Source organism: Pleurodeles waltl, chromosome 7 (assembly GCF_031143425.1).
Source record: "Pleurodeles waltl isolate 20211129_DDA chromosome 7, aPleWal1.hap1.20221129, whole genome shotgun sequence".
Taxonomy (NCBI): Eukaryota; Metazoa; Chordata; class Amphibia; order Caudata; family Salamandridae; genus Pleurodeles; species Pleurodeles waltl.
Window position 1 is genome coordinate 960980575 of NC_090446.1, and position 25616 is coordinate 961006190.

General features: G+C 45.1%; 1 protein-coding gene across 18 annotated transcripts in view; it reads right to left on the reverse strand.

The window, feature by feature from the left end:
• The window catches only part of RBFOX3 (RNA binding fox-1 homolog 3), a 1585357-nt gene that overhangs the window by 51599 nt on the left and 1508142 nt on the right, over nt 1-25616 (reverse strand). For 15 of the 18 annotated variants that reach the window (XM_069199697.1, XM_069199694.1, XM_069199703.1 and 12 more), the window contains 4 exons: nt 24066-24119; nt 16349-16441; nt 15558-15618; nt 5225-5278 (listed from right to left, as the gene is read on the reverse strand). In XM_069199697.1, the coding sequence (XP_069055798.1) occupies nt 5225-5278; nt 15558-15618; nt 16349-16441; nt 24066-24119 (262 nt within the window). The remainder of the gene's footprint in view (nt 1-5224; nt 5279-15557; nt 15619-16348; nt 16442-24065; nt 24120-25616) is intronic. The other 3 variants (XM_069199690.1, XM_069199688.1, XM_069199689.1) reach the window with 1 other exon arrangement.

Below are 25616 nucleotides of genomic sequence, written 5' to 3' on the forward strand. Positions count from 1 at the left end.
AAATAGGTGGTTGGTGTTATGAGTGTTGTTAACCAGCAATTATCGTGGTGCGGTCTAGATTGAATGACTGCCAGGTGCCGATTCACTGCGATCAAAGGATGTAAATGAACCTGTGGGATCCTCGAAGCACTCGCTGCAGCAAGGAAGGCTGATCTGGGCCATCATGCTCTCTCTGTGCATACAGTAGTGAGAGCTGAGCTGAGCCAAGGGTCTGTTTTGGCTCTGGGAGCCCGTGCACGAGCCAAGCCCTGACAATATGTACCATGGAAACGTGTAACAAACAATCTGGGATATGGTGAGAGCTCATCAAAATTCAAAAAAGCATATTTCACCTTAGTACATCAGATCGTGACTCTGCATCGAGAAGTTTTATAAATAGCTTTTAAAGAGACACTGAGAAATGTTCCTGCCCGTCATGATGGCGGTGCTATTAGTGGGATAAGCGGCAAGTCATTTGACATATGTACCCTATACGTGGCCTACATTATTATACAGAGAGCAATTGAATAGTTTATTGAATCAGACGCAGGAGATGTTTTTGAATAGTGCGCCTCCTGAACTCATGCATTTCAAGGTGCTCTTATATATGATAATGAACAAAAAAGGGGGTCACTGTCAAAGTACTCGCTTAGGATTACAGTTTGGTCAAGCAGGGAAGCCAGGATTGATTCCAGATTTATCAGTTTCACACTGACTGTGCAATTCAGCCACTAGATGAACATCTCTTTCTGACACTAAAGATTAATGCTTTTTTTATTCTTAGACTATGAAATTAGCCCATGGTGATAGGCAGAATCCACATTTTATTTTTGGCAGTTTCACATGGTGCAGACATTGCCTATGGACATACGAGCGCTTCATAAGACACGCAAAGTACTTTACATTTTTTAGGGCCCAGGGAGATTTGCCAGGATGTACAGGATGGGTAGCTGATGGTGGAATTCAAGATTGGTTCCACGCTTTATCTGAGCGGCATGTGCAGACACTAAGCCGAATGCCCTCTCGTGAAAACTCAGCTTGTTTTTTGTTTTGGACTCTAGGTGCCAAGGGAACATCAAGCTCAGCCAGAGCCCAGGAACTGTCTCGAGCCTGGCTCGAGCTATCAGTGGCTCGGCCACCTCACTTCATGGATGTGCTGGACTTGGGCACATGCACCTACGAGGTGGATTGTGCTGGAGTGTGCAAGCCTCTTTCCTCTTACCCTAACAGTTTGGCAGCCTAAGGCACCATTGCAGTGACTGTGTTAAACCAGGCAGAATCCTGAGGTCCCGCTCCCTTTCTTAGAAGGCAAAGCAAGAGACTACTGAACCGGTGCCAAGCACAGAGATGTACTACATTTTTCTGTTAACCTGATCATTGCCACAGGCACCTAAAAATGCAGCCTTCTTTGGGTTTTCATTGCCAAGTACAACAACTGAGCCCTTGTCTGTGGCACTTTATGGAACTGCTGTCGTCTCATTAAAATATCTCGAGTGAGTGAGAAATAAAGGAACAGCTGGTGGAAATTCTCTCGGTTTCTAGGTTTCCATGATTCCTGCAAGAAATGTTGATTCTGATTTTTTTTAATGTTTATAAATGTGTGTTTGTTACATGGGGGATGCAATTAATTAGTCATAAAAAATTCTATGCTTACTGCAGAAAAGCACCAGTAAAGTCCCATTACAGGTACACCAATCCTGCAGAGAAGTGCAAATACTGTTAAAGTCTTGTATGGAAAACCTACTGAAAGCTGCTGGCACTGTCCCCAAGACATTATAGCCGCTCCTCTGAGAAGAGCTGATACTGACATTCACTAACATAGCCATTGCTCAGAAGCGTTGGAACGAAACTTTTGAAATATGCACACTAACTTGTGAGGTAATAATCCGAAAGTACATTTCCCGAGGAAAGTCTGTAAGCGGCTTGTTGTAATAGTGGGTGATCGGCCATGTCCCTTGCACTCCCTTCACGAAGTGAGTTCCCAGAGTAATATTTCCATTTAGGATCAAATGTATTTATTGTTTCTTAAAGTTAGACATACACTCGCCAAGAACCAGAAGCCAGTAAGGAGCCATCAACCTATATTGACTGGGTGTCCACTGTCAGCATTCCCATAGCTTCCCCTCCCTTACCCCTGGTGCACAAGCATGCATGTATCCCATTAAACCCAGTCTGGATCGCAAGGTCTTGTTCCTTGGGCAGCAGTTCCAAACCGTTGCATCCTGCCCCGCCCTCCTACCAGCAATTTTTTTTTATAAATGCTATGATGGGGCCAGCACTGGCCACGATACAGCACTTAAAAAAAAAAAAAAACTTTCAGCTGTGCTGCTGTACAACAAAACATAGACAAAGCCAATAGTGTACACAGGTGAGACCTATAGTTCCAGCAGTTTAGTCTGCTGCTTCGCTCCTTTTTGGACAGTATCACATGCACTGAGCACCTGTGTGAAGTCAGAGACCAAACCAGCAATTCAGGAAAATGCTAATTTACCTCCATGTAAAAATGTGTCACTACAGTGCAGGCCCGACACATATGCATGTGTCTGTGGTGGTTTGTGCATCTGGGGCAGTCAGGGTCCTTCTCAGACCATGTGTCTTGCTGGCAATATTGAGATAAGACTGCACATCATGTCATATGCCTCCTCTATGGACTTAAAACTAATTAAGAAAAATAATCACCTTCATTACAAAGGAGACACAATATGACTGTAGTGTGAAACTAGGCTAAGCTAACTTCAGAAATACTTCCTTTGCTTTGTAAAATCTAATTGACGTTAAAGATAAATTAAAACCATTGTGACCAATGCAGACCTAAGCTGTCATTTGTTTTCCATGGACCTTACTGGACTGTGGCAATCAAGGCGCAATAGTGACAAATCCAGGCAATAACAAAATTGTCTATTTCCCGTCCTCTAATTACCTACTTTATTTATTTATACATTTCCTGTAGTTCGCATTGTATACATTAATTGCATCTGTTCATGAGAGAGAGGAAGAGGACGAGAGAAGTGAGGGGGTGAAGCATGGGGTTCAGAGAACTTAGAATAGGTAGGTTTCCTGAATGCAAGGAGGTTGTCAGAGTCCCGTAAGTATTGTTGAAGATTGTCCAACATGTGATTTCCGGCCAAACAGAAGAGTCTGCCTCTTTGAGATTTGCCAGTGGTCTCGGGGATCTTGACTTCGGTAGTTCATTTCAGCAGCACAGGGACCTCAGGGGAATTTAATTTTGGATTTTGTTCTGCAGGTAGACTGGTGCTTGGCTATCAAGGCATTTGAAAGTAAGGCAAAGGGGTTTGAAAGCCAGCCTGTTGTTAACCAGTGCTGATTTCTGCAGAAATACATATTGTTTTGGGTTTTGCCCAAGCCGTAGATAAGGCTTAAGGAAGCACTTTGGCTTTCTGAGGACTTTTGACTTGGTTGATCACATGCATTAGTAGGTGAGTTGCAGTAGTCCAAGCACGGATTAACTAGTGCTCTGACTACCGAAAAGTTCTGCACTGTGCAAGGCGGTGTTTTTTTTTACCAGTTTTAGTTGGTGGAAAGATGATTTGAACACTGCTCCATTTGAGACATAAGCCTGAGGTCAGTGTGCATGTTCCTGGCAAGAAAAAACATATAGGGGGTCATTCTTACTTTGGCGGGCGGCGGAGGCCGCCCGCCAAAGTAACCCCGTCAGTACACCGCACTGCGGTCGAAAGACCGCTGCGGTGATTCTGAGATTTGCCCTGGGCTGGCGGGCGGCCGCCAAAAGGCCGCCCGCCAGCCCAGGGCAAATCAACCTTCCCACGAGGACGCCGGCTCAATCAGAATTGAGCCGGCGTAGTGGGAAGGTGCGACGGGTGCAGTGGCACCCGTCGCGTATTTCAGTGTCTGCATAGCAGACACTGAAATACTTTGCGGGCCCTCTCATGGGGGCCCCTGCAGTGCCCATGCCATCGGCATGGGCACTGCAGGGGCCCCCAGGGGCCCCGCGGCACCCCCTACCGCCATCCTGTTCATGGCGGGTTTCCCGCCATGAACAGGATGGCGGTAGGGGGTGTCTGAATCCCCATGGCGGCGGAGCGCGCTCCGCCGCCATGGAGGATTCAGAAGGGCAGCGGTAAACCGGCGGGTGACCGCCAGTTTACCCTTTCTGACCGCGGCTGAACCGCCGCGGTCAGAATGCCCATCGGAGCACCGCCAGCCTGTCGGCGGTGCTCCCGTGGCCGGTGACCCTGGCGGTCACCGGCCGCCAGGGTCAGAATCAGGCCCATAGTATTGTACAGTAACGCATGCCTTTTTAATCTTAGATCCAGGCACTTAAAGTAACACAATGATGGATGCCAGACTTAGTAAACATGCTTGACTGTTCACAGTTGAAAGTAAGTTGTCATTGTCTCTGTTCAACTTTGGTTCAGAAAAGCACATATTTTCTTCGAGGAAAAATGATGCGTAGCTGAACCACCTTAGTGCCCTAGGAAACCAGTAACACCAATATGTATTAAACTGATGTTCCAAAACAGTTATCCGTAGTTTGCTAAAATGCCTACTCACGCGTCCCAGTCTAAACATCTCTACTTTACAAATGAAAAAAGGTGGTAAAGGGTTTTGTGAATTCAACTGGTAATTAACACGTGAAAAATGTAATATGTTGCCTGATACTGTCGTAATTTCACAGAGATGCGCGCATACACACACACACACACACACCTCAGCTGCCAACAACACCCCAAAACGCAGGCACTTGTATCTCCTCAGATCCAACCGCAGCTCAGGTGGTTCAGGGCAGTTGCAGGGTACAGGGACAGTGGACTAGAGTGCGGTGGAGTATTGGTTTGCAAAGCCTCGTGAGTGCGGGAGAACACCGTTGGTTCAGCCAAGGTGCAGTAGTGAGGCTTAATGCACAGATGCCGGTGCGCATATATACAGTGTCAGACGGCTCAGGCTTGAGAACTGATCACCAAACGCAGTCTGCAAACAGTGCATGTGCGCACACTAACTATAGGCAACGTCAACACTAGAAACAGATTGCAATTGCAAACATACACGCTATAAGCAAACTGTGAGCAGATGCGCGCCCACTCTGTCGGTGTACTTGGATGGAATACAAACAGAATGAACACCCATGCCATATAGGCAGGTTTTAACAAACAGATTCAAAATTGATAACTCGCACAAGGCAGCACGCCAGAGTCTATAGATAGTTCACACACAGACCAACATAAAATCTCCTTCACCAGCCTTCTGGGGGAATAAGGGGCATTACCTGCATAGAATTCCGGCCCATAAACTGCGCTCACCACTGGGTTCAACTTCCAGCCTAGAAGAGGGAAGACACAAGCGACAGTTAGAAAAAGTAAAGGGATAGACACATTAGTGTAGGAAAACACATTTCGAAGCTGAAAGTGAGGGACCACAATTGTGAAGATGTGAGGCGTGGTTGACCGGCCACACTGCATTGCAAAATGTCACCGAGCAAAAAAATCTTGCCTCACATTTACTTGGATGGCCTGTCGGCAAGATGAGGTGCAATGGCGGGCACCTAACAAGCAAGCAACAACACAGTTAAAGACACAAAGGACTTACTTGAATGGCCGTGCCAACGTCAAGTAACAAGAAACATTTCAACAGAAAAATAAAAACAGAAATGAATAAAATCGGAGAACAGTTTTAAAATGTATACAAAAAACAGATGCCTCATTAAAGAACACTTATATGTTGTGCTCAAAGTCAAAAGAAAGGGAAAATTACCAAAAACGTTCGAAGGTCAAACTGGCACCCAGCATATCAAGTGGGTGACTCACAAGTGCTTGGGACTAAATGGTAGTTGGAGTTTAAGGTTCGCTATGATTTTTACCTTTGCACTTAAAAATGTTTTTAAATCAAGAAAAAGTTAGATGGGTCCAACCTGGAGGCAATATAAGGCTATGGTTACAAGGATGTATAGTACCCAGAGCCTTAGGTGATTAGTTGTTGCATGACAAAAAGCTCCAAACAGGACAAGTGGACTATTATTCCAAACAGAAAGCACCCGCGGCCAGGTGAGATGTTGAGGTTTGGCCTGAGGCAGACTTTCACATTTGACTTAGTCGCTTTTTTTGGGCTCCATTTAGAAAAATACTCAAATTATTTGTAGAAAGAGCTCCATGCTCTGTGATGTGGTCTAAGTACCGGGTTGGCACAACAAAAATCAACTAAATAAATAAATAAATAAATAAATATGGTCAACTTGAAAAGAAATACCTGCCAAAAACTTCTGTATGAAAAAAAGTCTCTGAATGGGGCTAAGCAGTATAGCATTCTGACAAGGCTGCACCCTGGCCATAGAAATAACTTGGGCATGCAAAGCTTAAGTCCTGAAAATCAGGAGGCAGTCCTAGAATACAAACTTTTAAAGAGCAAATGCAACTGTTGAAAATCCTCCAAACTGCCTTTTCCCAACTGTTTTAGTGGTCTCAGTCCTCTTGGAATAGTTGTGGAGCCTGTCAAACACGGGTGGTGGTCTTACATAGGCTTTCATCCAGCATTCAAATTAACTTGTATTTTGTATACTTGTCGGCAGCCTTCTCAGATCCTGGACCACCTTCAAACTTCAGTACTTCAGACTCTCCAGAGGCAAGTCTCCCCCAGCAGACAGGCAGATGTCCCAGTAGGATTGGTCCAAAAATCCTTCTGTGCAGGTCAGGAAACAGGCTCTCTCATTCAGAGGTGTGGAATTCCTACAGCCCAACGCCCAGGACATATTGTTTGGGTTCAAGGACAACAGGTTTTCATGCCTATTTTGTCGCTGGGACAAGTAGGCCCAACCCCCTGCAGCACAAACCCTTTGGCTGCACATTTACAGGGAAAGGACGGGGACTGTTTGCATATTTGTGTCCATATGTTAATGCTGTTTGAACTTCTACTTATGGTTAATTAATGCATAGTCTTTATTATTAGGGTGAGCACTCTAAATAAATGTTATAAGACCACACTGCACTATTGACATTGGTTCCAGTAAAAATGTGTACACAAACATTTGAAAAATGTAACAACATGGAACTACATATAATGCCCCTAGAATTCTCTCTGATTAGATGCAAATGTTTGAGGAAGCTTGTAAGGAAGATTGATGATTATGTGCTTTAAAAAAATGTTCAGGAAAAAATGCAAATAGGCTAAATACCTTTTTTAAAAATTACAGTGAAATATTAGGCACTATTTGTCTGAAGCATCATTTAGTAAAGGTGCTGATGCATGCTAGCATTTCCCAAAATATTTATAATGGAAAATCAGTATATCCGTTTTTCAACAAGATTATGGGACGCATGAAAATAGGCACTGGCAAAGCCAACAGGTCAGACATTGGTGGTCAGTCTTTTTGTTTTGTCTATGTGTGTCTTGTTTTGGCATGGCTTTTGTAACACTTTATTGTTATGGGGGCTGCTAGTCCCTCACCATTATAACAAAAATTGGCAAAAAACAAGTTGGTTTCAAAAAGCACACTTTGCCACACTAGTTCCTGCCACTGAACAAAACTACTTTATGTGCCAATATGTTCCTTGTGGAAGAGAAGAATGCTATCACGCACAGTAAATCTAGCCGATAGAAGGATAGAGAAATAGAATTTCAATAAAGGCAAAATGTCTTGGCTAACGGCAGACCTAATTAGGGACGTAATTCTTAAATCAAGTCACAAAAGCGCACCCATGGTATATACCTTTACATAAGCTGCTTTTATTAATTCACAAGAATTTACATAAGTGGATGTAGTGAAATATGTGTTTTTGACCACTGACTTTGTGTTGCACCACTTTGCACCTGGATTAGTTGTTCAGTGTTCACCAGTTGCTGACTACATTTTGTATTCAGTTTAGCTGCCTGTTGACTTTATCGTAGCGTTAGACATTGCCATGTTAAAGTCGTCCGTGATTTTCCACATTGTAAACTGTGCTTATTCTTGTGTTCTTTCTCACCAAGGGCTTTGGTTGATAAGAATGTACTCAGATGGCAGGGAACGGATTTGTTTTGATTTAGCATCTTGGGACTGTGGCCAAATCCCAATATGTTATTTTCAAAGCAGACCTAAACTAGCCAGCATTTTTTAATATTTCTTTTTTATGGGAGGGGTTTTTCCAGAAAGCCGTTCTCCAGTTCTTTAAGATATACAAAGATGGCCCTGCTCAGTAGCGGTGAAATTCCGAGACCTCGGTCAGGATTAACCGTCAAATGCCTGACACTTGTCACGTGAGGATGGAGACTTCTTTCTCGCAGTTGAACGGGGTCATCTTCTTGCTGGCATGAGAAAGATGAAGAGCTTGGCAGGCCCTACGGTGTTTATTTCCATTACATAATATTATCATAACTACATATATTTGCTGTGTACATTGCAGTTGAGAATCATTTTGGTATATTTTCCTTTCTTTGCTGTGACTATTTTTAAACGTGTGCTTTCAATCTACTAAACTTCTTTTTTAGGAACCTCGTGGTGAAATAATAATAAATGTCTTCTTTGAACTGAGAAGTGCATTCCAGAGATTTTTGTCAGCTCGGTCATTAGTGAGAGCAAAACAGTGGACCAAGAAATCGTACTCCTAGAAAATATCTGTGAACTATATTTTAGCATGAGCAAATATGCATGTGTAGATTTGCTCATACCAAAATCTATTGAGCGTTTACAAGTTCACTTTCCCTCCAACCACTTTTTTCCCTAACCATGGCAGAACATCTACATTTGCCCTTGTTAGGAGTAAATGTCCAACCTTTCTCAGTAAGAGAAAATACTAGGGAAGAGCTGGCGAAATTCCTTAAAACTTGCAAGTTAGTAGGTTTGCACAGACTCAAAGGCGTTCCAGTCCTGAACTATTGGTTACTGCTTCCTCCAGCCCTAGTATGCCGATCAGAGGAAAGGTGGCAAAATAAGGAAATTGCTATAGTAGACCTAAGTTATTCAAACTCAATGTTATTTTCAGGGTACTTGTTGAGCACATGTTCGAGTAAGCCTCTTGGGCTTACAGTCCAATGAGACAAGAATAAAATATATTGACTAAAATATATTGATTAGAAAGCCAAGTTTTAAGTTTTTATTTAAAAAAGAGGGAGGCTGGTTTGCGCATGCAGGGAGTGGGGCATCATAGGCCATGTTATGACAGTGGCTGTGGAGAAAGGCTTGTGTCCACAAGAGACATACTTCGACTGAGAGCAGGAATAGATTTGCAGAGCGCAGGTTTCTGCTCAGAGTATTCCAAGAGAATTCAGAGGCTAAGAAGGCAGGAGTTTTTACCACAGGCCGCTTTATTCACAATAGACACTGATAAGAAGATGGCTCTGTTGCAGATGGGTAGCCAATGAGAGTCTTTAAATAAGTATAATATGTGCCCATCTGGGTCTACTACGAAGCAGACGTGCTGTTGTATTTTGTAAAAGATAAAGGTACTGGAACAACACGGAAGATTATACTAAATAGACAGAGTTGAGTCTTGACTAGATTAGAGGTTTTTTTTCAGGATTATTAAAATCGGTATCCAGGTGAGGGAGCAATTCCTTCACGACTTTCAGTTGCAGAAAGAGTATGTTGGCCGTTTTGAAGACCAAACGTTCCAGAATTGCAAACAATACATACTTTTTTTTTTTTTTTTTAACTGAATTTATAGATGTCACTAACCAGTGTCCACTTTAAAGGCACTGTAGCACCTTCTGCTGACAGCACTCGAGGATGTCACACAGATCAGTGGAGACAGAGTTTGAGACAAACACCTTGAAAATATCTAGTTGATAACTGGGCTATTCACTGACAAATGTCCGGGCAGAAAGGTTCGGGCATCTGCTCCCCTAATCTCTTGCTGTTGTGTGGGCTTCATGAGAAGCTGTGGGCTGGTAGTTAGTTTCGACATGGTCTGTAGGTGTTAAATACTCGATGCCCTTCTGTCAAAAGTGTGCCTAGGTTATCAATTCACTTAGGCAGACTGAGGCACACAATATCCTACATCTCCGTAGTACTAAAACTGTAACAGGTATCTCGAATCAGACTGCAGATTTGATATTTTCACAGCTCATTATATTTGACATTTTAGATTGATATCAACTGCTGCCAATCTCGAGATTCAAATTAAGAAGTAATGTATTTCCTTCCTTATGAGAGATTAGTCCCACACCCAAGCTACTAGGGCTCAGTGCCATGGTTGCCACCTCCCTCTGTGACACCTTTTGCATTCTTGGGCTTACGTGTGACAACCTAATGCATTCTGAGCGTTGTTGTCTTAGTTTGTGTCCATCAGATTAGTACACCTGGTAACAATAATGCATTTGAAGATTAAAAGTCCAGGACTGGAAACAGGGCTCATGGTGACATGGGATGAGGTGGCCACCATAATCGTTGTAGCTTTCTAAAGGGAATGCAATTCACTTTCAGCTCTAGGAAAAGTATCTAGTTCCACACTTCATAACTGGCCCAGGTGGAGCAGGCAGTGTGCCCCCAATTATATTGTTTCCTTCTCCGAGGTTAATTGTTAATAGTTACTTTTAATTCTGCTTCACCTTAACATCCTGAGAAGTAGGCAGCAGCCACGGCAATAGGGAGTGCTTTGGAGGAACAAAAGGGCACAGTCCATAGCGAAGGTCATAATTCAAGAGCTCCAGATTTAGGTAAGAGGAAATTCCACACAGGTGGAATTCCCCACATGAGAGTGCAAACCTGTGAGGGGAGTCAACCCAATGCACTTGCAGAGTAGAAACTAAATTCACACCCTATGAAATGGAAGTACACATTTTGAATGGAACCACATTTAATGATAATCTTAGTTTTAATTGAAAAAGACAATCTGTTAAATTTAAATTGGCCCTGAGTCATTTACGATGTGTGCAGAGCACATCAGAGAACTCTGTAACGGCGAGCCTTCGCAATACTGAGACCCTGTCTTCTTTTCTACTTCATCTTTGTAACTGGTACACCACCCCATCTTGGGTTATGGATGGAAACAATGTCTCCCCTTCTGGTAAGATATGTATTGTCTACTAAACAACACTGCCCAGCTTGTTAGGGGGAAAACATATGTGGGAAGTGACAATAAATCTCCTCTTTGGGGGTGCACACATGGTAGCCGAATTGTCACCAAGCAACATAGGCTTTGCAGAATGTCTGGCTAAGCATATTTTCCAAAAGTTACTTCTCTTGATGAAGATAGCCCCTTCATTGAAGACCTCTCCACTGCCATGTTCCACTACAGACTTCTTGCAAAGCAGCTTCTTCTGCAAGCAAAATGTCCGAAGGGATCCAAGGACAAGGGATCTCACCCATGGGGTGGGATATCGATCTTGTACACCAGTTGTCCCCACCCCCAGAGAGAAACCTTGTTAATCTGTTCATAGCACAAGGGATGCACTCTTTAAAGGACGTGAATAGGCATGCAGTGCAGGGGACACGGACATATGCATCCTGCACTATCAGCAGGGATCTCAATCAAGCATAAACCTTACTTTATACACACACACACACTGCCTGTGTATGATAAAAGCGCAAAGGTTGGCCTACATGTGTCCTTTGACCCACAATTCCAGGATTACAGGAAAGGGCTGTACCCCAGCTTCCAACTCAGCTGCCTCTTGTGAGACAGGAATCCAGTGTCTAGCAAAAGGTTGTGCCTTGAGGATGAAAGACGGATCACTCTGGGCTCCGAAAACCAAGGAAATAGTTCCTGGAGGTACATCGGTGCTATCATTTGGGTGGTCTCTGTTTTAGAGTCTTTTGTTTGTAAAACTCTCTGCTTTAGAGTCTTTTGTTTGTGGACACTTACTATAAGAAAAAAGACAAAATTTTGCATGGCGATTAAGCTGTGGAAAGGAGCTCTGGACTCTACAACCTCCTGCCACACACTCCTTACTGCCCATAGAGTACAGAACAACCTAAGAATCCCTCGGATCAGAACTGGAGTGAATGATTAGAAGAAGAAAGGGAGCAAATGTGCCCTTGTGGCTTATTTGCTGATTTTGGTCCCAGAAGCTTTGAATTACAAGCCTGCTTCCTCACTTGACTGAACTGTGATCTCAGAATGAGGCCTTTTTCTTGCATTAGTAGATTGTGTTTTCACCAAGAGCTATGAGTGAAGGCTGGTCTGTAGGCGCACAATATCCTACATCTCCGTAGTACTAAAACTGTAACAGGTATCTCGAATCAGACTGCAGATTTGATATTTTCACAGCTCATTATATTTGACATTTTAGATTGATATCAACTGCTGCCAATCTCGAGATTCAAATTAAGAAGTAATGTATTTCCTTCCTTATGAGAGATTAGTCCCACACCCAAGCTACTAGGGCTCAGTGCCATGGTTGCCACCTCCCTCTGTGACACCTTTTGCATTCTTGGGCTTACGTGTGACAACCTAATGCATTCTGAGCGTTGTTGTCTTAGTTTGTGTCCATCAGATTAGTACACCTGGTAACAATAATGCATTTGAAGATTAAAAGTCCAGGACTGGAAACAGGGCTCATGGTGACATGGGATGAGGTGGCCACCATAATCGTTGTAGCTTTCTAAAGGGAATGCAATTCACTTTCAGCTCTAGGAAAAGTATCTAGTTCCACACTTCATAACTGGCCCAGGTGGAGCAGGCAGTGTGCCCCCAATTATATTGTTTCCTTCTCCGAGGTTAATTGTTAATAGTTACTTTTAATTCTGCTTCACCTTAACATCCTGAGAAGTAGGCAGCAGCCACGGCAATAGGGAGTGCTTTGGAGGAACAAAAGGGCACAGTCCATAGCGAAGGTCATAATTCAAGAGCTCCAGATTTAGGTAAGAGGAAATTCCACACAGGTGGAATTCCCCACATGAGAGTGCAAACCTGTGAGGGGAGTCAACCCAATGCACTTGCAGAGTAGAAACTAAATTCACACCCTATGAAATGGAAGTACACATTTTGAATGGAACCACATTTAATGATAATCTTAGTTTTAATTGAAAAAGACAATCTGTTAAATTTAAATTGGCCCTGAGTCATTTACGATGTGTGCAGAGCACATCAGAGAACTCTGTAACGGCGAGCCTTCGCAATACTGAGACCCTGTCTTCTTTTCTACTTCATCTTTGTAACTGGTACACCACCCCATCTTGGGTTATGGATGGAAACAATGTCTCCCCTTCTGGTAATGTATTGTCTACTAAACAACACTGCCCAGCTTGTTAGGGGGAAAACATATGTGGGAAGTGACAATAAATCTCCTCTTTGGGGGTGCACACATGGTAGCCGAATTGTCACCAAGCAACATAGGCTTTGCAGAATGTCTGGCTAAGCATATTTTCCAAAAGTTACTTCTCTTGATGAAGATAGCCCCTTCATTGAAGACCTCTCCACTGCCATGTTCCACTACAGACTTCTTGCAAAGCAGCTTCTTCTGCAAGCAAAATGTCCGAAGGGACCCAAGGACAAGGGATCTCACCCATGGGGTGGGATATCGATCTTGTACACCAGTTGTCCCCACCCCCAGAGAGAAACCTTGTTAATCTGTTCATAACACAAGGGATGCACTCTTTAAAGGACGTGAATAGGCATGCAGTGCAGGGGACACGGACATATGCATCCTGCACTATCAGCAGGGATCTCAATCAAGCATAAACCTTACTTTATACACACACACACACGCTGCCTGTGTATGATAAAAGCGCAAAGGTTGGCCTACATGTGTCCTTTGACCCACAATTCCAGGATTACAGGAAAGGGCTGTACCCCACCTTCCAACTCAGCTGCCTCTTGTGAGACAGGAATCCAGTGTCTAGCAAAAGGTTGTGCCTTGAGGATGAAAGACGGATCACTCTGGGCTCCGAAAACCAAGGAAATAGTGCCTGGAGGTACATCGGTGCTATCATTTGGGTGGTCTCTGTTTTAGAGTCTTTTGTTTGTAAAACTCTCTGCTTTAGAGTCTTTTGTTTGTGGACACTTACTATAAGAAAAAAGACAAAATTTTGCATGGCGATTCAGCTGTGGAAAGGAGCTCTGGACTCTACAACCTCCTGCCACACACTCCTTACTGCCCATAGAGTACAGAACAGCCTAAGAATCCCTCGGATCAGAACTGGAGTGAATGATTAGAAGAAGAAAGGGAGCAAATGTGCCCTTGTGGCTTATTTGCTGATTTTGGTCCCAGAAGCTTTGAATTACAAGCCTGCTTCCTCACTTGACTGAACTGTGATCGCAGAATGAGGCCTTTTTCTTGCATTAGTAGATTGTGTTTTCACCAAGAGCTATGAGTGAAGGCTGGTCTGTAGGCATGGTTGGCTTTCTTGCTGTCCCCTGAAGGCTCTTTCACTTACTGTCTCAATGGGTGTGTGCTGGTTGTGATCTTGATAGAGTCTGTGGTTGGTCATAGATGCCGATTCCTGCATATTTTATGTTGTGATTGGTATGCAATTGCCCCAGTCTCTGAGGCCTGTGAGCATTTATATAGCAAAAATGTCAGGAAATACCACCCCGAGTATGGCATTGATGCATGTAGGTTACAGGAATGCAGCTCGGCGGCTGTGAAGGTTGCGCCTCTGCAACCTTGTAAAGCTTTTTTAAACTTTGCAATATCTATTGAAGCCATACAGTTTAGCAACGTAAAAACCAATCAGCAGGAGAAACACGCATTATTAGGAGGGTTTATGTTCTGAAAGTCGCTACCACTCTCAGTGACCGGTGGTATTGCTTTATCGAAAATGGTCATGCTTCCTAGGCTATTACACTACTTGAGTGCACTCTCGATAGAGGTGCCCAGCTCCCTTTCTGAGACACTGGATGCCCTACTGTTGGATTTAATTTGGAGTTCATTCATAGGCTGGGTGGCTCTTACCCATCTGAAACTGTCCAAGGACGAAGGTGGGCTGAGGCACCAGAGTTTGAATTGTACTACCAGGCTGCACAGCTGCAAAGGATCTACAGATAAGCGGAGGGAAGACATCTGGCAGAGGTGGACCTGATGAAGGTCACCGCAGAGCAAGGACAACTAGCCTATGAACTGCTGACTGCACAAGCTTCCTCCTAGCATAGGCCAGTGCTATTGACGACTGCAATGCACAGCTGGAAATCTGTGCTGGTGAAGATTAAGGCGTTACCATGGTACACACCAGTGGCCCCCCAAGTTTCCCAAGTGCTAGATGACATTTCACAGCAGCATAGCTGCACCCCTGGACGAAACTGGAGATGCTGATGGACAGATAGGATTCAGAAAGACTTAAGAACTCTGTGAATCGATTGACAACCATGGACTGCTGAGCAGGCAATTCTAACAATACCTAGCAAACAAAAGGTGATGTTAGGAAGGCTTGCAAATAGTCTAACCACGGGCAATTGTACGGGGTAGCATTCCAATCCATCGTTCTTTTGTCCACTATGCCATCTCAGATTAGACCCAGCTATGTGCAAATCAGCCTTCATCCTGCTCTAAGTTTGGATAAAATGGTAAACAGCCAAAAAAACGACCTTTAGCTCAGCCCGAGTAATCAAGAATTAATTCCTCACGTTTGACCATGGTTTTGGTGAAATACTTTTTTCCTCTCAACAAGGGGGGCGACTGATGTCTCACGCACAGTGCTTTAGGTCCATTCATTAAAACTAGTGTGCTGGAGTGGGGGACTGAAGGCTGCTCACCATTCGTGTAGGGGTTCACCGCTTTCTTATTGGTCATCACCCGGGCTGTTGCGTTATTCACCTGAAACATAAAGAGATTAAGAAAAAATGTGTTAAAATGCGACCTCAACGGGACACACACTTCCAGCACAGGCCTCACCTACATGGAAACAGACGCGCCCCTACTGACCAGGTATTCTCAAAGAGCGTGTGCGTTTATTTGAAACACTGGTGGGGCTGGGGCACAGTCTGTCACGTGTCCGGTGATAGCATCTAACAATAGACTGGCTGTGCCCCAGCCCAACCGGCTCCAGTCTTCCTGTAGGTACGTTTCAAATGTGCATTATAGGAGGCGACAGCTCTTGCCACTGGCGTGCGGGCACAGGCGTTAGCAACATGCAGTCACTGGGAAGAACAGATCATACAATCCCGCAGGGAAAGGCATGCATGGCGTGCTCACCACAACACAGGGCTGCATAGGGACATGCATAGGACGAAGGAGGCGACGCCCACCTGCCTTCTCTTCGACAGCTTTACTTAATGCCTAGTGCCTCGAAATGACTCCCAGCAGCAAAGGGCGCCTCGCGACTTGCACAACAAGGGGCACTTCCCCCAGTAAAGGGGGCATACTTATAAGGAACTCCAAAGTGGGAGCTCATCTGAGTGCGCGGCCTTAAGTGAGGGCGCCTCCCTGCAAGGAGAAGGGCACCTCGAGTGTAAGACAGGCAGGACACTGGAAGGGACACCGAACGTGGCAGGCAGGGCACTGGATGCGGCAGGCAGATACAAGCAGAAACTTATCTGTGAAGCACCTCAATTTTGCGTCCCTCTACGATTGTGCCATTGAGCTTCTCGCGGGCCCGGTCGGCGTCCAGGCTTGTTTCAAAAGTTACAAACCCAAAACCCTGTGAGATCAAAGGACGGAGAGAGAAAAGGGAAGTACGGGGAGAGACATACACGGTGACAGAGGAGAGGAAGGGAGTGGAGGTGAAATGACGAGAAAAAAGAGGGAAGGAGTCGGAGAGAGAAAGGGAGATTGCAAGACACAACAGTCAGTGATAAGTAAGACGGCTAATGCGTTAGAAGAAGCAAGGGGACTGCCCTACGGGCACACTGGGAGGTATCGCGACATGCCAGCCCTTCTGAAAGACTGCACTGACGGGCAGGGTTAGCTGCAGGTCACGCTGGTACTGACATGTCGCGAGATCTCTGCTGTTCCATAGAGTCAAGCCCACCTCGGAGCAGCAGGGAGAAGCCAGGGCTGACAACACAGAAAAGACTAGTTAAGACTGAGGAATTAGTAAAAAGACAAACAGGAAATTAAGGGTTCCCGGAGGACAAAGGGGGATGGGAGAATGACGGGAAGGGGGAGAGACGACATGTAAAAGGGGTCCCCCCCAAAGCTCCTTCTCAGGTCTCCACCAGCACACAGATTAGGATCATAACACACAGAGCGCAGTGTGGAGGCAGGAAGCAGGGCCACGGGATCCTGCCCACCCTTGGTGAGCAAGGAAACACAGGGCATTGAATGGGGTTCCCCACCGAGGAAGCAGAGCCTTGGGCTCATGCCCAGCCGTAGGGAGCAAGACAGCAGAGGGCACTGAAAAAGGTTCCACGCTCAGGCCCCGCGCAGCATGGAGCCAGAAAGCAGAGGCCTGGGCACGTGCCCACCATCAAGAGCAGGGAAGCAAAGGGCACTGAATGGGGTTCCTCACTCTGGAAGCAGAGCCCTGGAAGCACGCCTACTCTTGGGAAGCAAGGAGGCACTGAAAGGGGTTGCACACTCAGGCCCCACACGGCGCGGAGCCAGGAAGCACAGCCATGGAAGCATGCCCACCCTCTGGAAGCAAGGAACCACAGGACACTGAGAGGGGTTCCTCACTTTGGAAGCAGAACCCTGGAAGCATGCCCACCCTCTGGAAGCAAGGAACCACAGGACACTGAGAGGGGTTCCTCACTCTGGCCTGGCATCGTGGAGTCAGTAAGCAGAGCCCTGAAGTGTCATCTTTAGGTGTTTCGGGGCCCTTGGTGAACCATATTTGAATTTTATTACCCATTTTTTGCTAATTCAAGTGTGCATGCACCAAACAATATTAATTTATATGTTCAACTTTAACAGGGTCACACACAAAAAGTTGAAATATATCTTGCCTGGGACACTACAAATCCTTCAAATGACAAAGGGTAAAAAGACAGAGTCAGATGTAGCGGTAGGCAGGCAGGGAGAGCAGTTTAGATAGGGAAATAGAATAGGCAGAACAAATAGAGAGAAATATCACTTTCCCAGCGGGCCCCTTGGAAGACGAGGGGCCTGGGCAAATGTCTACTTTGCCTTAAAACGTGTACGACACTCTTGAACATGTCCACCCTCGGGGAGCAGGGACGCACAGAGCACTAAATGGTGTTTCTCACTCAGGAAGCAGAGCCCTGGGTGCATGCATACACACCAGGAAATCAAGGAAGCAGAGGGCATTGAATGGGGTTCCTCACTGAGGAAGCAGAACCCTCAGCAAATGCCCACCCCGAGGGAGCAAGGAAGCACATAGCATTGAATAGGGTTCCTCACTTGAAAGCACAGCCTTGGAAACATGCCCACCCTCGGGGAGCAAGGAAGCACAGGGCACTGAATGTGGTCCCTCACTCAGGCCCTGCAAAGTTGAGATTCAGGAAGCAGAGCCCTGAAAGTATGCGCACCCTTAGGGAGCAAGGAAGCACAGGGCACTGAATGAGGTTCCCGGACAGTGTTGGATTGAGGTCACTGTGCGGGGTGAGGGGCAGCTACAGCTTCCTCCAGTGTGGAAACAAATCCTTCTGGAGAGGGTAGCCTCGGTGGATGGAGTGGGGGCAAGGGGTAGAAACATCTGGCTTCGGGGTGGAAATGGTGTGGAATCTAGAGAATGTGGACTCGGGTGGGTGAGAGGGTGGAGTCGGAGTAGAAACAGTGCCCTCCCCGGTGGAAATAGAGTGGGTTTTGGGGGTTAGAGAGGAAGAAACATCTCTCTCCAGTGTAGAAATGAGAGCGGGTAGGAGGTATTTCTCCCTTCAGTGGTTGCTCTAGAGGCAGAACGGTGAGGATAGAGATGGCCTCTACACTTAAACAGATGTTTATTGGGTGGGGAGAGGTGGGAAATATCAATAGTCTCCAGTATAAGACAGAGAGCTCTCAGAGCAAGAAGGAGAAGGTACCCTCATATTGTGAATAGATGGTGGTGCTCTTCAGAGAGTAGGCCGAGACGGCATCTTCAGTGTGGCACATAAGGCTTATTTACATACCACACTGAAGAGGGCATCTTTGACCATCTTTTACTTAGGAGCTCTGACCAAGACTCAGCAAATGTCGCCTCTCCCATTATGGACCAGAAGAGGCTGGGGAAGGTTTGGGGAGCTGCCTGAAGACAATTTAGTGGCTCCTCGCTTAGTGGATATAGGGGATGTAGACACATTTATAATTACAGTATAATGATTTATTAACAACTCAAACTTGGACAAACTTGAGAGTAACTTTACAGGCAACAAACATCAGACCAACCCCCAAAAGCACCTAGTAAGAAACAGCCACCCAAATCACTAGTCAACCGTGTGCAGACACTCTGTCACATTGGCTTTATAGAGATATCGGCAATTATAGCTATAAACACATACGCCAAAGATCATGTCACACAGCCAGACATGCACCTATTGGAAGGGACAGCAATCACAGAGCAGATGCACACAGACACATAAGCTTGCCATAGTTTTTATTTTGTGGTATTTTTAGAGCGCAAACACTCATCCCCAGGGGGATATCACAGCGCTAAACTGCAACGCAGCCAATTTACTGAAGGGATAATCTAAGAGATTAAATCAGATACCCTGGGAAAAGCCATGTTTTAAGCTTCTTTCTGGAACTGAGGTAGTCACTTGTGAGGCGGAGGTCCAGGGGCAACAAGTTCCATTGGGTCGCTGTAAGATGGGCGAAAGAGCGGCCTCCGGCTCTGGTTTTTCTGACACGTCTGGTTTTGGCTCTGGCTAAATTAGTATTTCTCAGATTCCTTGTAGGTTTGTAGAACTCCACTTTAGATTGAAGGATCACAGGACCTGAGTCATAAAGAGCTTTGTGAGTGTGGCAGAGAAGATTCAGTTTTGCCCTCTATCGGATTGGCAGCCAGTGGAGGGATTTTAGGCAGGCAGAAGTGTTGCTGAATCGGTCTTTATTGAATATAAGTTTCGCCTCCAAGTTTTGTATCGCCTGCAGGCAGTTACAAAAAATAGTCAGCCATCCCCATGCATAGGGTTTTTCCGTAGTCCAACCTACCGGCAATTAAGGCTTTCATTACTGTTCTGTGCCAAACTCCTGAAATCCAGGAGAAAAGGAGTTAGAGCAAGCCAAAAAATGTGCTGCAAGTAGCATTGATTTGCTCCTGCATAGATAAAGACTCATCAATGAGGGCTCCTAGTTTTTTTGCAACTTGTTTTGGCTTAGTTGCAGATCCCAGGGCCACAGGCCACCATGGTGAATCCCAAATCTGGTGGGTGCCTCTGAAAAGTAGAATTTCTGTTTTTTTGGTGTTTAGTTTTAGGCAGTGTGCCCTCATCCAATTGGCTACCCCGGAGAGGCAGCTAGAAAGGTTTTTTTCAGGTTACTTTGTGCTTCTCCCCTAAAGAGAGGACCAGTTGAGTATCATCTGCATATGAGCATATCTTGAATCCCCAATTATGCACCAGCTTGGCAAGGGATGCGACGTACACATTAAAAAGTGTTGGCCTAAAAGATGAGCCTTGTCGTACCCTGCACTTCGAGCTATGGGGGAAGATCTAACATTATTCAGCTAGGTGGACTGGGTCCTTTTGCTCAGAAAAGATCCAAACCGTCAAAGGGTTGTTCAATGGAGCCCTAACTCATGAAGATATTTATCATTTGGTTTTGCACAACGGTGTTGAATGCCGTAGAGAGATTAAGGAGAATCAAGACAATCGCCTTGCCATGATCTGCTTCTAATCTAATGTTGTCCAGAACAGCTAGAAGAGTGGATTCTGTACTGCTCTAGTCTCTGAATCCCGTTTCGGAAGGGTCCGGTAGCTTGTTGTCTTCTAGGAAAGTTGTTAGCTGACTGTTGACAAGTTTTTCCAGGACTTTGGACATGTACAGAAGCAGGGAGATAGGGCAGTAGTTAGACTACTACTACTCTCTAATCCTACCTTTTTGGCCAAGGGGAGAATTAGTGCTTGCTTTCAGGTGTGTGGATAGTCAGTGTTCATCAAAGAGGAGTCAAAATTTGGGTCAGATGATGACTCAGAATGGGATTTAGGCGAGAGAAAATAAAATGGGGACAGGGGTCAAGCAGGGAGCCTGATTTGACTTTTAACATCATCTTCTCATCCTGTTTATTTGACACATTAGCAAAATTTCCAAAATGGGCTCTTGCTTCCAGGTGTGGCCCTAAATGATCCCGTGGAGCTCATTTAGGGGAGGGGTTGAATGTCGAAAGTAGAGTATATTTTATCGATACAGGCAAGCACACGTGCCAATGGTAAGGTACAGGCAATCACAGAAGGGATGATACACACACACAAGCTCTAGTCACACACTCAAGCGTGGACACATTTTCCATAGGAAGGTACAGCCAGTCACAGAACAGTCAGTCTCTCTCTCTGTCTTTAGCTTTCTCTCTCTTACTCGCTCTATCAACTCACATTCAGGCTTTCACACTATACTGCCTCCTGTAATAACTGCAGGCCTTGGCCCAAGTCACGAACTCGGAGATGCACACAATTTGCCTCTGGGATGGTACAGGCAATCACAGAATAAGGACAAGCATACATACATACATAACCTCAAGCCACACAAACATGATCAAGTCATTAGTCTTCCAGATTTACAGACTGGAATCCCAATGCTACTAACATGGACTGACCACTACCTAATCCCAGTTCTAGCTTCCTTCTAAGACTCCTCCACATGCCCTGCACCCGTATAATCTGCAACCATGGCATGAAGTGAATTAGACTAATTTAGCCATAAAGCTCTCTAAGCATCTCCCGCTGTTCAGAGGGGATCTTGAGCTGGACGCCTTCCTATCAAACAACTGTCTGTAGCAGCTGATAATATTGCACCTGTCAGGTTTCGTCCTTCTGCTCCTTGGTTTACGCCAGCTTTAGCGACCAAAAAAACAAATGTAAAAAACTTGAGCGTTACTGGAGAAACAATAATGATCTAAAAGACAAAGCGGTTTAGAAACAGGCTCAATCAGATTACTTTGCTGATCTGATTGCAGCTGTATCTTATGCTCCTAAAGATATATTTCAAATAGCTCAATTGTTCCTAACTCCCAAAGCTTGCACACAGCTTACCCACCTTTGGTTAGAGCTCTGTGAAAATCTTTCCCTTGTTTCTGGGAGAAGATTGAAAAAATGTATGCCGATTTGAAGGAGGATGATTTAGATGCAGTTGTCACTGATGATCTCTTGACGATCAATAGATCATCTGACCCAGCTGTATCTTCATTTCATAGCATAGACGCATAGATGCATAAGCCCAATCTATATTGAATTGTCACTCGGGATCAGTTAGACCCTTGCCTTCCTGCAATTTTATCTAAAGCCATACAAGCCATAAATTCCGTAATAAATGATCCACTGAGCCACTCACTTAAACAGACTGTGGTTTCAAAGCTTTGGAAACATGCTCAACTAGTTCCTTTACTGAAGGAGGTGATGTCCCATTTCCCGTCTTCCCGCATTGTCTAAAATGCCTGTGAATGATCAGCTTAACTGCTTTCTTGAATCAAAAAATATTTTGTGTGATTCACAGTCTGGGTTCAGGCCCTGCCACAGCATGGAATCTGCCCTGCTTGAAGTCACTGGGTTTTTAAAATGGAGTCTTGAGCAGGGCTGTGCAGCAATAGTGGTTTTATTAGATCTTTTGGCCGCCTTTGATACCATCTCACATAGCATAGCACTACAGGGTTTAGTAAAAAGTGCCACTGGCGGGCCTGCCCTACAGTGCCTAAAGTTCTTTCTATCTGGCCAGTACCAATCTGTTCCCTTCTCTCCATTTTTCTCCTCCCCTAAACCACTGGAACATGGAGTCCCTCGGGGTTCGGCGCTGAGCCCTACACTATTTAATGCTTAAATGGCCCCTCTTACACAGATCGTTGAGTCTTTGGGATTCAAGCTGGTGTCATATGCCGATGATACACAGTTACAGTGAATTGCAAAACGTTTTCCAATTCTGCCTTGCTTGAGTGGCTAATTAGATGAAGAGCAGCTGCTTAAAACGTAATGTGTGCAAAATCAAAGTACTGCTCTTTCGATGTTTCCCGTAGTCCAGCTTCCCTCCCACCCCAGTAGGTGAAGCAGTTACAGGTACTTGTTCTGCTCTTTTAAAAAGCCTTAAAAATTTTCTGAAACTGTTTCCTAAATCTTCCAGGAAATCTATTGCACATTATGCCAACAGCGTATATCCTGGCCATTCAGATTGTCTCCTCCGTTGCTTGCAGTTGATTGACAGTGCAGCCGCGAGGCTTCTGCTGAACATCCCCAGACCGGAATCTATTTCGTGGCACCTGAAGAACTTACACTGGCTCCCTGTATGTCAGCACATTCTTTTCAAATATCTTCTTGTAACCTTCAGGGCATTCCATAATAAAAGCTCCACTAACCTGAGGAACAGCATTGTTGTTGGTACCTACGGTAGGTCGCGTTCGTTTGGGGGCCTGGTCTTTCTCTCTTTTGGTCCCTGAAATATGGAAAGCTATTCCACTGAAACTCGACCTTCTCCTGATGAACTAACTTTAAAAAAAAAGCTGTGTGCTATATAAAGAACTCATTCATTCAAGTCACACATTCAAGTGTGCATGTATAGTGCCCATAGAAAGATACACCAAATCAAAGGCCATGTATAGGCGTACACGTAGAACGTCACTCATTCAGGTGTGCACACTTTGTGTTCACGGGAAGAGCGAGGCTATTACTGAACAGGTAGAAGCGCGCACACACAAGATCAAATCACACACTCACTTAGACATGCATGCATACATGGTGCCCACAGGGAGGAACAAAAAAATCATAGAACAGGTACACTTTTAGAAGCACAAGCTTGTCATATACAGACGTGCACAGTGTCCGTAGAAAGGGATATGCAGTCGCTGAACAGGTATCCCAAGCACGAGGTCAAGTCACACACTCAGACGTGCACATAGTGTGCCCGTAGGAAGGTACACACACACACACACACACAGGCTCAGGTCACATTCTCAGACTGGCACGCATAGTGCCCATAGGAAGGTGCGCCCACAGGTCACACACTCAGACGTGCACACATTGTGCCCACAGGAATGTGCACACACGCGCTCAGGTCACACACTTACGTGAACGCGTTGTGCCCATAGGAAGGTGCGCGCACACACGTGCACGCGCGCTCAGTGCATGTAGAAGACCGTGCACATTTATCCGAGGCTCTGAAACACCCCTCTCATCCCGCAGGCCATGCTCAGCTCTTTATACGCCCTCTTGAAAGCACAAGCACCGAGGCCCGCGGCCAGCGCTTACCTTAGACCCTCGCTCGTTAAAGATGATCTCCACGTCTAAGATTTTCCCGAATTGCTGGAGAAAGAGAAACAAACAACATACATGACAATCGGTTTTGGTGATATGGGGTGCGGGCATCTACGATTTCAGCACTTTCAGGTGTTACCTACATACAGCTTTTAGGTACCCGGTTGTAAAAGACCTCTTTCGGACCATACCAGAAAGCGCTGGCAAAGCCAGTAGGACTCATCTTGTTTACCTATTGGCTTTGAATTCATTTTTTTGCCAAAAATCAAAAGAGGGTGGCAGACCAGGCCACTGCTAGTGGTAGCATTATTTTGCTGGTGTGCATATGTGATGACATAAGCATGCGCATGCATCACCACACATGCATGCTCCAGCAGAATCACACAAGCACCACGTCATAATCAGTCCAAAAGATAAGAATCCATCCTAAAGGTCAAGAGGAAAAAAAGGGTCTGAACTACATTGCTCCTTTGTAGTTGTCCAACCATGCTCTGGGATATTGTCTTCTGAGTATTGCAGTATCCACAACCCAAAACTAGGAAGCAACCGGGGCCTCCCAGTGCATGAATATATCCAGGTAAAAGTTTGGACTACCAAACCAGGTGAACTGGCAACCTCAGGATCTCTTAAGCCATCTGCTTTGGGGTTTGTGATAGACCATAGGCCTTGAAATATGAGTACCAGTAGTCCAGATACCCTGGAAAAACTCTGAAAGCTTAATTTCAAACAGTAGTATTATAACTTTTACAAAGCTTTCTTAAGTTTAATATAAACTTTATTTGGACGGTGAAACTTCATTTTGACTTTGGAATGTTGGGTTTTGGTGGGAGGATTAACAGCTGGTCCTCTGGAGCACCCCAGAAAGTAATAACTGTGTATTCTCTGAAGTGTAACCAAGTCCAACTCCGTAGGATCTAGTGTTGCATTATTTCAACACATGAAACTGACCCAAGACCACTATCCAGGCTGCTAAACACGATATAGGATAAAACGGTCCCATTGTTTCCTCTGAAATGAAATGACTATCTCCTGAGAATAGTGACTGTCAGAAGATTGAGAGCAGTAGCGGCCAGCAGCACAGTGACCACTAACACTAAACTTAAAGTTGGCTCTTGTCTATTTGTGAACTATTTTTGATCGATTCATCAGAATGTCATCATGCATTTGTACAGTGTGATCATTTCAAAATGGCATTAAAGTGTTATTTGTTTTAAAAGTAACATCCTTCGTATCATGATCGTTTTTGAGGTAATTGTGCTAGACTGGTCTGGTCTTGTGTCAACTCTCACACCAAATCCAACAAACTAGGGCGTGACTGCTTGACGGCTCAATCAAGACACCCAGGAGATGCACAGAGGCTTCCGAGATCCAGCTTTCCATCTCAGACCCAGTACCCTGCATCCCGCTCTGCAGAGAGCACAGGAAGGCTCATCTTTGAGTTTGACTAGGTAGTTTCGACGTGTTCAATGATGAAGCGTTGATGTCTTTTGACATATTTCCACTTGTTTGTATTGTTGGTCAATTTCTTGCATGTAGTATAGTAGG